Source organism: Mobula hypostoma, chromosome 19 (genome assembly GCF_963921235.1).
Source record: "Mobula hypostoma chromosome 19, sMobHyp1.1, whole genome shotgun sequence".
In the NCBI taxonomy this organism is placed as follows: Eukaryota; Metazoa; Chordata; class Chondrichthyes; order Myliobatiformes; family Myliobatidae; genus Mobula; species Mobula hypostoma.
Window position 1 is genome coordinate 18,744,602 of NC_086115.1, and position 13,779 is coordinate 18,758,380.

Genomic DNA, 13,779 nt, shown 5'->3' on the forward strand with positions numbered 1-13,779 from the left:
ATACAATCAATCTACAGCATGTATGTAAGCTATCATGTGTATTTGTGTGTGTGTGTGTATATATATATATATATATATATATATATATATATATATATATATAGTGTTATTTTATTATATTTTTTGTGTTGCACTGGATCCAGAGGAACAATTATTTTGTTCTCCTTTCACTTGTGTACAGCAAATGACATTAAACAATCTTGAATGGCTGAAATACTCCATCCCTGGCAACACTGGTGAATCTCCTCTGTCGCTCTCCATACTATCCTACTCTGTCAGAAGTGTGTGGTGATTAGAGTTGTACACAGTATTCCAGTTGGGGTTTCACAAACGGAGATATGAAAGACAATTGATTCTGAAATCAGGAGCAATAAACATTCTGCTGGAACAACTCAGGAGGTTGAACAGCATCTGTGGGAGGAAATGAATTGTCAGTGTGTTAGGTTGAAACCCTGCGCCAAGAATCAGAAGCCTCCAGCAGATAGTTTGAGATCTCTCCAATGTTTTATAAAGTTGAAACATAAACTCCTTGCTCTTGTATCTAGTGTCATGATTAGAAAAGGCCAGTATCCTATTTTACCCATGCTGCCACCTTTGAGGATCTCTGAACTTTTGTTCTATCTCTCAACACACTCTTGGACCTTACCATTCATAGTGTATGTTCTAGCCTCAGTAATACTTCCAAAATCTGTGGCCATTTCTCAGCACATTTCACTAATAAATTGATATCACCCTGCAGCTTAAAATGTGTTATCAACAACTCCATCAATCTTTGTATCATCTTACTGATCATGATTCATGTATCCACATACATATAATACACATACTGTACATATGTTGATAATTTTGATTTTCATAGTAACAGCAGTAGGGAACTTTAAATTCAGTGCAGGCTGAAGATACCACATCAGCAAGATTACTTGCACCATGTTTCAAACAGTTAAATGTATAACAATAGGCAACATCTGGAGACGTTTTAAATGTTAACAGATTTCCTATTGTAACTACTTCCCTTTCCTGCAACAGCTCTATGTAAACAATATCACATGTTGTTTTTTCTCTTGGAGACCTAACACAAAAAGGTTACTTAATGTACAATCATAAATTGTATAACAATCACAGCTGGTGCATAATTATAATTCTTGGAGGTATTTTTTTCCATCTCAATTTAGCTTGTAATCTAAGCTAATTTTTTCTTTCTCTTTTTTGTCTTACTCTTTCAATCCTACTTCCACTAAAATGTTGACTAAACACTTTCACTTGACATCTTACTAAACATGGTTAATAATTTTCAATGGCTAATGATGCCAGTGTTTCTGTGACAAGTATGCCAACTTGTAGATTTCATATGTTTTATATGGCTCAATGTTATTTTTCATCCATTTTTCTTTGCTAACAGACATACAGTATATATCACCTTATACTACCTGGAGATTAATTTTTTGCTGACACTTACAGGAAAATAAAGAAATACAACCAAACTTATGGAAAACGATACATAAAACTGACAACCAATATATAAAAAGAGAAAGTGTAAATTAAAAAAATAAATAATATTGACAATGAGTTGCAGAGCCCTTGAAAGTGAGTCTGTAGGTTTTGGAATAATTTCAGATTTGAGATGAGTGAAGTTATCCATGCAGGTTCAGGAGTCTGATGTAAACCAAACAACTGATTTAAATTGTTATGTACCCCGTAACTGGGTTGCCAAACCAGCAGAAATGGAACACTCGATGGAGTCTGGATTACTAGGAACTAATAAAGTTTTATTAAAGAAACAAATAATACAGTGCTCTAATCGTAAGGATATAAATGTAACAGGTTAGCAATGATAATACACACCTATACGCGGAACTAGGGTAATAGGAATCAACCAAACTGTATCGCAGTCTAGGGGTAAAATGATCAGTCTTACAGTGACACAGTGTTCTTTTCAGCTTAGTGCAGTTTGCAGTAATCACTGTTGTACCGTTGAGGGGGGGAGAGGTGGGGGGGAGGGATGAAATTTAGTTCAGGCAGACCTTTGATGTCTTCTATCCCGCTGTGGTCACCGACTGTGACCCCTCCGTTCCGGATACGATCGTTCTTCCGCGGTGAACCCGGCACCCAGGCAAGGGCGGACGCACACACCAGGTTCCCACCGATCATACCTTTATACCCTGTGAGCCTATGGTCGGTTCCTGTGAACCAGACTTCCAACCTCCCACCACTTGTGGGGGCACACCGCGTCTCGTGGTGTCCCGTGCCTTAGCGAACCTGTTCTTTTTATCCCCCTGCTGGGGTATCGCCTGTCCATCAAACTTCAAACAGTTCAGGTTCAAAGCAACCGGTCTGTCAATATTCTGAATTGTGTTTCTTTTCCGTTAGTCCCTCTCTCCTCTTATTAGCATTTTGAATGTTTCTCCATTGTCTCTCTTATCTCTCTCATTAGCATCAATCGTCCAATAGATTTGTTTGGCGTCACACCCCTACCCTTCAAAGGATTTTTACCGGGGTAAAAATCATGGGCATGAATGCACATTATTAGATACACACTAATATACAGGGTCATCAGCTATTTGGCTAATACAGAGAACTTTAAATTCCAACACTTTGACAGACAGTCAGCAATCACATTGTCTGTTCCTTTTATATGTTTTATTTTAATATCAAATTCCTGTAAGACCAGGCTCCAACTTGGTAACCTTTTGTTTTTATCCTTCATAGTGGCCAAAAACACTAATGGGTTGTGATCAGCGTAAATTATCAGTGGTTTCCGTGCCGGACAAATATAAACCTCAAAATGTGGTAATGCTAGTATGATGGCCAGTAATTCCTTCTCCACAGTGGAATAATTTCTCCGATGGATATTAAATTTCTTAGAAAAATAAGCCACTGGGTGGTCAACCTCCTCTTTGTCTGTCTGTAACAGCACTGTCTGTAAGGCTGCTTCGTCGCTAGCATCTGTTGCTAGGGAGAAGGGTTTTGAAAAGTCAGGTGCATTCAGCACAGGATGGTGACACAGAATCGCCTTCAAACTCTCAAAGGCCTGTTGACAAAGGTCGTGCCACACAAACTTCACATTCTTTGGCAAGAGCTTAGTAAGAGGGAGGGTAATATCCGCAAAGTTTTTGCAAAACTTCCGATAGTACCCCACCATCCCCAAGGACCTTCTCAAGGCTCTCTTGTCTGTCGAGGTGGGGACTTCAGAGATAGCCTGCACCTTAGCCTGCATCGGGGCCAGCTGCCCCTGTCCTACCACAAATCCCAGATAAGTGACCTTAGTGTGGCCGAATTCACTTTTTGCGAGGTTCACTGTCAGGTTGGCTTCAGACAGCCGTTTAAACAGTTCCTCTACTGCCACAATGTGCTCCTCCCACGTGTCACTCCAGACCACTAAATCGTCAATATACACTTTTGCGTTCTTTAACCCTTTTATCACTGAATTAATCATCCTCTGGAAGGTCCCTGGGGTGTTTTTCATGCCAAAAGGTAAGACATTATACTCGTATAACCCAGATGGAGTGACAAATGCTGAGATTTCTCTAGCCCGGTCGGTTAAAGGAACGCACCAGTACCCTTTCAGCAAATCGATCTTTGTGATGTACTTGGCTCTCCCCACTTTATCGATGCAATTGTCCACCATTGGCATGGGGTACGCATCAGTTTTTGTGATGGCGTTCACTTTTCTGTAATCTGTACAGAATCGTATGCTCCCATCGACTTTTGGGACAACCACACAGGGGGACGCCCATTCCGATTTGGATGGCCTAATAATATCTGTGGCTAGCATGTGTTCAATTTCTTTCTCCACTAGCTTGCCCTTCTCCAAGTTCATCCTATAGGGGTGTTGTTTAATAGGCTGGTCTGAGGTGACAACAACATCATGCACCGTCCCTTTGCATCTCCTCGGGACATCCGGACATACATCTGCACGTCGGTTAATTAGCTTTATCAGCGGCTCGCTCTGTTCGGGGGTTAAGTGAGAAACCTCATCAGCAAAATTGGCCAAAACAATAGAGTTCTCCAATCTGGTCGGCACCATGTTTATCTTTTCAAGATGGGTTTTCCCCTTATCATTTGACATCCCAGTCTCATTAATTTTTGTGATAACACCAACTAGATCTGCTTTCTGATCATGGTAAGCTTTTAACATGTTAATGTGTACCAATTGTGTGGGCTTACGCCTGTCCGGCGTTTCAATAACATAATTCAAAGAGTCTTACCTTTTTAATCACTTTGTACAGACCGTGGAATCTCGCCTTGAGGGGGTTGGTTACCACTAGGAACAGAACTAAGACTCGATTGCCCACTTGAAACACTTATTCGCGAGCACGCATATCATACCATTGTTTCATTTTAGTTTGGGAGTGTCGTAGGTTTTCTTTGGCAAGGTCACAGATCCTTTTAAGCCTCTCACGAAATTTTAAAACATAGTCAATCACATTGACTTGTACTGCCGGACTGGACCATTGCTCTTTCAGTAAGGTCAGGGGTCCTCTGGGCCGATGTCCGAAGACGAGCTCGAATGGGCTGAACCCCAATGACTCCTGAACTGTGTCCCTTACGGCAAATAGCAGAAGAGGCATCATCCCAGCCCCTAGCGTTCTCTTGACAATAAATTTTAACCATGGTGTTTAATGTTGCATGGAATCTTTCCATTGCCCCTTGGGACTCTGGGTGGTACACAGAGGCCAAAATCTGCTTTGTTCCCATCTCATCCAACATCCGTTGGAATGTGTGAGATGTGAAGACACTCCTCTGATCTGACTGGATTTCCCTGGGCAGCCCCACCGTAGTGAAAATTTTCACAAGTGCCTTTACCACTGCGGGAGCCTTGACACTTGCTAGGGGCACAGCCTCCAGAAACCTGGTGGCGGCGCACATCATAGTCATCACATACTCTCGCCCACTTGCAGTTCTGAATAGGGGACCAACAAAATCCACAATTATTCGGAAAAAGGTTCCCCGAAAGCAGTTATCGGTCGAAGGGGCGCTTTAAGCAGGACCTGATTCGATTTTCCTACCACCTGACATAAATGACATCGCCTACAATATTCAACAATATCCTTCCTCATGTTTGGCCAGTAAAAAAATCTTTCATAATTCTATCGACTGTCTTCCTCACCCCAAAATGTCCACTGAGAGGTATCTTGTGGGCCAGGTTAAAAATCTTGTCCCTATAAATTTTCGGCACTACCACCTGGTGCACCACCCACCATTCCTCATCTGCGGTCTTGGTCTCCATTTCCTCATTAGTACTCCCTCCTTCACATAATAGCCCACTGGCTCCCTTTTTAATTCTGCTTCGGAGAGAGCTGTCTCCGTCAAAACCATCAGCTCCTCGTCCCGTTCCTGTGCCTGTATAAATTCCTTCCTTGCTAATGATAAATCTACCTCAACTCCCTCACTTCCTTCCGCTCCATTATGCTCCTCCTTCTCACTTTCTAACCCCTCTTGGTACAAGGCTGGTAAAAACGTCTCAGCTAAATCTACATTCGCTTCGGCAGCCTTTCTGGTCATGCGCCGAGTCACTGCGCAAACGGGATAAACCTGTGAGTCCATGGGCAGGGCCTCAATCCTGGCAGGCTTGCTTGTCAGCTTTACTGCTGGGTACACCTCTCCGCCTGCAAGGTCATTACCGAGTAAGACCTCCACGTCTTCCATTGGTAGTTCGGGCCTCACCCCTATCGTGACCGGTCCAGAGACCAAGTTGCTTTTTAGGTGTATCTGGTGCAAAGGTACTGTTTCAGTCCCTTTCCCAATGCCTTTTATCACACTGACCACCCCAGTCTCGGTCTCTGAACTAAAGTCTAACACACTCGTTAAGATAAATGACTGACAAGCCCCAGTGTCTCTCCAGATCCGTACGGGAACTGGGTTTGAGCCCTCCTTCACCGACACCAATCCGGCTGAAATGCACTTCTCGCGCCCTTCCTGAACTCTATCAGACCTCTTCTCCCCTAGCGGTTTGTTTGCCGGCTCAATACTGCCAGTCGGAGTCGTCGTTTTTCCTTTCCCCGTCTCCTTCTTTGGGGCAAAGCACCTGGACGCAATGTGACCGGCTTTCCCACGATTATAGCATACAACCCCAGGAGACTTCCTACCAAACTGCCTCCTGTCTTCCTTATCCTTCTCACTAGTCCCCGGCTTACTTTCTGGCTTTTCCGGCGGACTCTCTCCGCCCTCTCGACTACCTTTCTGGTAGCTTTTACTTGGGGTAAACTTTGCTTTGTGTGTTAATGCATACTCATCCGCTAACTGAACAGTTGCGACTAAGGTTTCTGCCTCTTTCTCATCTGGATAGGGCCTCATACCTTCAGGGACACAACCTTTAAATTGCTCAATCAGTATTAGCTATAGCAGTCTGTCATAATCCCCACTGACCCCTTTCGAGGTGCACCAACGCTCACAATACATCTGCATCTCACGGGTAAACTCTAAATACGTGCAGCCCACTGCTTCCTCACATTCCGGAACCTCTGCCGGTATGCCTCCGGGACCAACTCATAAATCCTGAGTATCGCCTCTTTCACCACATCATACATCTGGGCATCTTCTGCGGACAATGCCGAGTAAGCTTGCTGAGCCTTCCCTTTAAGTACGCTCTGAAGCAAAACAGCCCACTTATCCCTTGGCCAGTCCCGACTTGCAGCGACTTTTTCCCTCTCTCCTCTCTCATTAGCATTTTGAACGTTTCTCCATTGTCTCTCTTATCTCCCTCATTAGCATCAATCGTCCAATAGCTTCGTTTGGCGTCACAAAATCAACACACACAAAATGCTGGAGGAACTCAGTAAGCCAGGCAGCATCTATGAAAAAGAGTAAACAGTCGGTGTTTTGGGCTGAGACCCTTATTCAGGACTCTTTTCCATAGATGCTGCCTGGCCTGCTGATTTCCTCCAGCGTTCAGTGTGTTGCTTGGATTTTCAGCATCTGCAGATTTTCTCATAATTGTATTAAATCTACATTACGAATTACTATTTCATGACATGGATTCTAATCACTCTGATTCTGACAGAGTCTCTTGTGGACTGAGACTGGGAAGAGTGCAGAGAGAGGGGAATTATGGTTGGGAAAAGAGGGGAAAAAAGAGGGGAGGGAGCAGGAAACACTAGAAGGACATTCCTAATGATCAATAAAGCAATTGTTTGGAATCAGATTGCCTTGCCTGGTGTCTCAGGATTGGGTGTGTCTGCACTCATGCCTAACCCCATACTGGAACTTCTCTGCCACCTGTCCCACACCCTTCTCATGGCTCTTCACCCTCACCATTCCCAACATCCTATGCTTCCTCCAGATTTACAAATTTGTTCTTTGCTCCATGTTGACAAATACAGTACTGTGCATTTACTTTTGCACGATACTGTATTCCATGAAACTTTAGCTCATTGGAAAAGCCGCTTAATTGAACCAAAGCGTACTAGTCCTGATGTGTCCGAATTAATGGGAGTCCACTGTATTAGATTGGATTAGATTATGAGGACACTGAGTCCTCGTTTATTGTCATTTAGAAATGCATGCATTTAAAAAATGATACAATGTTCCTTCAGAAAGATATCACAGAAGACACAGGACAAACCAAGACTAAAACTGACAGAAACACATAATTATAACATATAGTTACAACAGTGCAAAGCAATACTGTAATTTGATAAAGAACAGACCATGGGCATAGTAAAAAAAAAAGTCTCAAAGTCCAGATAGACTCATATATGGTAACATATATGCACAGGTTTCCCCTGCCATCCGAAGGTAGAGCGTTCCTATGAAACGGTTCGTAAGCCGGAATGTCGTAAAGCGAAGAAGCAATTACCATTTATTTATATGGGAAAATTTTGTGAGCGTTCGCAGACCCAAAAATAACCTACCAAATCATGCTAAATAACACTTAAAACCTAAAATAACAGTAACATACAGTAAAAGCAGGAATGATATGATAAATACACAGCCTATATAAAGTAGAAATACTTTTCCGCAATCATTGCCGGCACTGTTCTCCGTAGTGAAAATCTCACACAAGCGCTCTTGGCAGAAAATCTCTTACAAGCGCTGTTGGCAAAAACACTCTCTCCAGTAACCTTTAAGCTACGAAGCTGCCAAATCATACCAAATAATGCGTAAAAATACACAGCCGATATAAAATAGAAATAATGTATGTACAGTGTAGTATCATTTACGGGAATCAGGAAGACAGCGAGCACACTGATGATGGTGTGTTAGGCTGAGTCGTCGGAGTTTGGGTGGTGCAGTGGCCCCCACCCTCCAGGCAGCGCCTGATACATTGCCGCGAAGAATGCAGGGGTACAGCGGTAGCCAGGAGGCACCCAGCACATCTTTAAGAAAAAAGCTGAAATAAGCTAATTAATTAGGTGCCACCTGGCACGTAAATGTCGGCCCAGATCAGAGGCGACGCAATTGGCAATCATCTCTGATCTGGGCCGACAATTACATGCTGGGCAGCACCTAATTAATTAGCATGTTTATTTCGGCTTATTTCTTAAAGATGTGCTGGATGCCTCCTCGCTATCGCTTCATTCTCCGCGAATTGGTATCTGTCCGCGGCCTGGAGATTAGGGTGGTGGGACACTGGGGTATCGTCTGTTTACATTAGGGTAGGCAGCTCATCTTCTCCTATGACTGCCCACTTCGATGTCGAAGGTCGAGGCTCGTCGTCTGCTGTGGCTGATGTGGAAGGCTTGCTTGGCTGCTTAGCCTCGCGCATTTTTCTATCATATAGTTCTTTGTAAGCACTCAAACCATCCTGCAAATATGCCCTAAAATGACGTACCCTTTCAAAATTAAAGTCGTACTTTATCATTACTCATTCGGTTTCGATTGTTATCCTTTCCTCTCGCAATTGCATCAGCTCTTCATCTATCAGTTCTTGGTCATGGGACACCAAAACCTCTTCAACATCATCTTCGTCAGCTTCCACAAGCCAAACTCACCTTGTCTTTACTTCATTCACCACGATCGAAACGCTTAATTATGTCTAGTTTTACGCTGTGTAACACCCTTATGAGCTCTTTCAGGCTTTTCAGATACCTTAGAACTCATCTTGCAAACGGCTGCTCACAGGCTTGTGTTTAAGCGATGCCGGCGAGAATGCAATTCCGAATCCGGGGGAGAGCGGCTGCTCGGGGTGCACGCTGCCTTTTTTCGTAACAGTGAAAGCACCTTCTGTTAGCGAAAACAGGGAACTAATGTAGGTCTTTTGTAACAGTAAAGCGAACGTTCGAAAAGCGGGGGACACCTGTACTTTGACTATAAATTTACTCAGAACTTTTCTGCCTGATCACCATTTCCCTTGTTTCTCAGAGTTTCTTTGTTTGAAACAGTCAACATATTCTACAAAGATGGGGAGAATGGTACTGGACTTCTAGCATGGTTGATAGAGAGCAGTAAATCTCTACACTCCATGTGAAAATATTTTGCATTTAAATGTGTTATGTTTTGTAACTTAAAAACATTAATTTAATTAAAAAGAAGATACAGGAGGCCGGAATGTGAGCCTGACTTCATGTTTTACTTTAAGCGAGGGGCACAAGTTTCACAAGTATCATGATGTATGTAATTCGTGTATTTTTACATATAACCCTAATGAATCAGATATACAACAAATAATGCTGAATCAAAATATATTTACAAGATTACTCAAATATTGCTGAAATATTGAATGCACAACAAAATGTCCCTGTGTGTGTGTGTGTATATATATATATATATATATATATTTAAAAAGTTCATTTTACTCCTACAGGTTTACGTTATCCAAGTAAACTGGTCAGATAAAACCTCAAATATAATCTACAGACGTTACAGCAAGTTTTTTGACCTACAGGTAGGTTTGTTCTATTCTTTTTAACTCCTAAAGTTTAGAATTGCCAACTGCTGCAGTTTTTCAGAGGTTCAGAGGGGTCCTAAATTTTAGTCTATTTCTAACCAGCTTCTGTACAATTTGTAAACTATTTCTGTCCCTAAAGACAGAGAAGAAATAACTCTCTTAGTTGTAAATGCAAATCTGAAGAAAAATGTGGGTCTCCTTTCCATTAGATTGCATGATGTTTGTTTCTAGCACAGTAGATTGATTCTCTTCGATACAGATTGAATGAACTATTTCTTCAATACTGAACATGGCATATTTGAAGATAATGCTAACCATAAGATATAGGAGCAAAATTAGGCCATTTGGCCCATCGAATCTTCTCTGCCATTATACCATGGCGTGATTGAATTCTCTTCTCAGCCCCAATCTCCTGCCTTCTCCCTGTATCCCTCCATGCCCATACCAGTCAAGAATCTGTCAACCTCTGCCTTAAATATACCTAAAGACTTGGCCCCTTCAGCTGCCTGTGGCAAACAATTCCACAGATTCACCACTCTCTGACTAAAGAAATTCCTCCACATCTCTGTTCCGAAGGGACACCTCTCTATTCTGAGGTTGTATCCACTGGTCTTAGACTGTCCCATCATAGGAAACATCCTCTCCATATCCACTCTTATCAAGGCCATTCATCATTTGATAGGTTTCAATGAGGTCTCCCCTCATTCTTCTGAATTTTAGTGAAGACAGGCCCAGAGCCATCAAATGCTCTTCATATGACAAACCATTTAATCCTGGAATCATTTTTGTGAACCTCCTTTGAGCCCTTTCCAGTTTCAGCACACCCTATCTAAGATAAGGGACCCAAAACCGCTCACTAGTGTCCAAGTGAGGCCTCACCACTACTTTATAAAGTGTCAGCATTACATCCTTGTTTTTACATTCTAGTCCTCTTGAAATTAATGCTCGCATTGCATTTGCCTTCCTCACAGACTCAACCTGCAAATTAAACCTTTAGGGAATCCTACACAAGAACTTCTAAGTCCTTTTGCCAACCAGTATAAATCTACTATTTGATCAACCTTTCCTACCTACACAGTCTATTACGCTCTATTTTCCTTACATCCATCTGCCTATTGAAGAGTCTTTTTAAATGTCCCTAATCAGCCTCTACTACCATCCACAGCATTGTGTTTCAGGCACCAACTACTCTCTGTGGTTTAAAAAAAAAATTACTTCTGACACCTTAAATGGACGTCCTCTGATATTTTCCATTGCCACCCTGGGAAAAAGTTGCTGGATGTCCACTCCATCAACGTATCTGATACATGCCTATCAAGTCTCCTCTTCCTCTTGAATTGTCCTTCACTGTGTGGTCCACTCTAGCTATGACTCTTGGAATAAGATAAAATATTAATTTACAGAGCAAAACAATGAAGAACAAATCAGAGGAAGCAGTGATCAAGCCAACCTTGAGAATTTGCTTAAAAAAGAAAGAAATTTATTAAAATAATTACTATCCAGTCAATTTTGCTTTGGTAGTGTGCAAATTATTAGAAAAGATAGAAAATGTAAATTGTAATTTGGTCTTCTTCAATGAAGAAAAAGTGGTGGATTTTTTCGGTGGATGTTGCATTCCAGTGACATGTTTGAATTTTTTTTTGAGAAGTTGACATGGGTGATGAGGATATATTGTGTCTGATGTAATATGCATGGATTTCAGCGAGGTTTTTGATTTGGTTGTCAGAAGCAGGACGGGGCTGTAAAAATAAAAGCAGAGTTCAATAACATCAAAGTTCAAAGTAAATTTATTATCCAAGAACCTATATGTCACCATATACAACTCAGAGATTCACTTTATTGCAGGCATACTCAATAAATCTATGACCGAATAATAACCATATTGTTGTTGTTATTGGTCCTTCGTAGTCGAAGATGACCATGGCTTCAAAGTCAAATGGGAGATTGGTGGCTGTGGGTCCGGAGGTGACTGATGAGGCCAATCCAGGCCCTGAAGGCTCGCCCACATGTGGAACACAAGTGGGTGGGTGCTGTCGTGGTAGTGGATGCTGCTCGGGCCTTGCGCACAGCACGCTTTCGTTGCGCCTCGATGATGCACCTGACTTCAGCTGCACGGACTCCTGTGGTGATCTTGCTGCGCCAAGCTGTATGGTCGAGGGCAAGCGTCTCCCACGTGTTGATGTCGAGATCCAGGCCTTTGAGGGACGCTTTAAGGCAGTCTTTGTAACGTTTCTTCTGCCCCCCGACTGAGCGCTTGCCCTGACACAGTTCTCCGTACAGCAGCTGCTTAGGCAATCGGCTGTCTGGCATTCTGACCACATGTCCAGCCCACCTGGCTTGGGCTTTCAGCAGGAGGGTGTAGACGCTGCAGAGCCCAGCTCGTTCCAGGATTTCCGTGTCAGGGACTTTGTCCTGCCATCTGATGTGGAGGAGTCTGCGGAGACAGCTCAGGTGAAAGTGGTTGAGCTGTTTGGCGTGTCTGCTGTAGACAGTCCAGGTCTCGCTGGCGTAAAGGAGGGTGGTAAGGACCACTGCACAGTAGACCTTCAGCTTGGTGGCAAGGCTGAGTCCTCTCCGCTCCCAGATGTTCTCACGGAGTCTCCCAAAGGCGGTGCTGGCTTTGGCAATCCTGTTGTTGACCTCAGCGTCTATCTTCACTGCACGAGAGAGTATGCTGCCCAGGTAGGTGAAGTTGTTGACTACCTGGAGGTTCTGGCCCTTCACCGTGATGCGCGGCTCCTGGTATGGCTTTCCTGGGGCAGGCTGGTACATAACTTTGGTCTTTTTGGTGCTGATAGTGAGTCCGAAGTTGTCGCAGGCTTGTGAGAAGCAGTCCATTTCACGCTGCATCTCCTGCTCTGTGCTGGCGTTGAGTGCGCAGTCATCAGCAAACAACAAGTCTCTGATGACAGTCTCTCGCACCTTTGTAACTGCTTGCAGGCGCCTAAGGTTGAACAACCTGCCGTCAGTCCTGTACCTGAGGTGGATTCCTTCTTCGTAGTTACGGAAGGCATCTGTCAGCATGGCAGAGAATACCATACTGTATCATACTGAACAGAGTCGGGGCAAGAACGCAGCCTTGTTTGACGCCATTTGTCACTAGGAAGGCCTCCGACTCGTTGCCGTCATCCAGAACTTTCACCATCATACCGTCGTGGAACTGCCGGACAATTGTGATGAACTTGCTGGGGCAGCCAAACTTCTCCATGATCTTCCACAAGCCTTCTCTGCTGGCCGTATCAAAAGCCTTGGTTAGATCGACAAAGGTCACGAAGAGGTCGCTGTGTTGCTCCTGGCATTTTTCCTGGAGTTGGCGCGCAGCAAAAATCATGTCCACAGTCCCACGTTCAGCACGGAATCCGCACTGGCTTTCTGGGAGCAGACCTTGCTCAAGATGTTGGAGAAGGTGGCTGAGCAGGACGCGGGCCAGAATCTTCCCCGCAATGGACAAGAGGGAGATGCCTCGGTGGTTGTCGCAAGACTGGCGGTTGCCTTTCCTCCTGTAGATGTGGACTATGCTGGCAACTTTCAGCTGTTGCAGGACCTGTCCCTTTTTCCACATGGACTGGAAGAGTACATCAGCTTTTGCATCATGACAGGGCCTCCTGCTTTGTATACCTCAGCAGGGATTGCATCGGGTCCTGGCGCTTTGCCACAGGAGAGTTGCTTCACTGCCTTCCTGACTTCATCTACTGTGGGGAGGGTGTTGAGGTTCTTGTTGATCTTTACCTGGGGCAGGCGGGCAATGGCCTCGTCGTTGATGTCGGCAGGGCGGTTAAGGACAAGTGCTCAGCCCACCGCTCCAAAATCTGCTTCTTCTCTGTCAGCAGCTGCATCTCATCTGGGGTGAGGAGCTGGAGGACCGGGGTCCGTATACAGCCTTAAGCGCATTATAGAAGCGCTTTATGTCGTGGCTGTCTGCATAGCCCTGGATTTCATCAGCCTTCTTGCTG

At 43.9% G+C, this 13,779-nt stretch overlaps 1 protein-coding gene across 2 annotated transcripts in view; it reads left to right on the forward strand.

Annotated features, from left to right (window-relative positions):
- sh3pxd2aa (SH3 and PX domains 2Aa) overlaps positions 1–13,779 on the forward strand; it is a 309,816-nt gene that overhangs the window by 21,443 nt on the left and 274,594 nt on the right. For both annotated transcript variants that reach the window (XM_063071466.1, XM_063071467.1), the window contains exon 2: positions 9,743–9,823. In XM_063071466.1, coding sequence (XP_062927536.1) covers positions 9,743–9,823 — 81 coding nt within the window. The remainder of the gene's footprint in view (positions 1–9,742; positions 9,824–13,779) is intronic.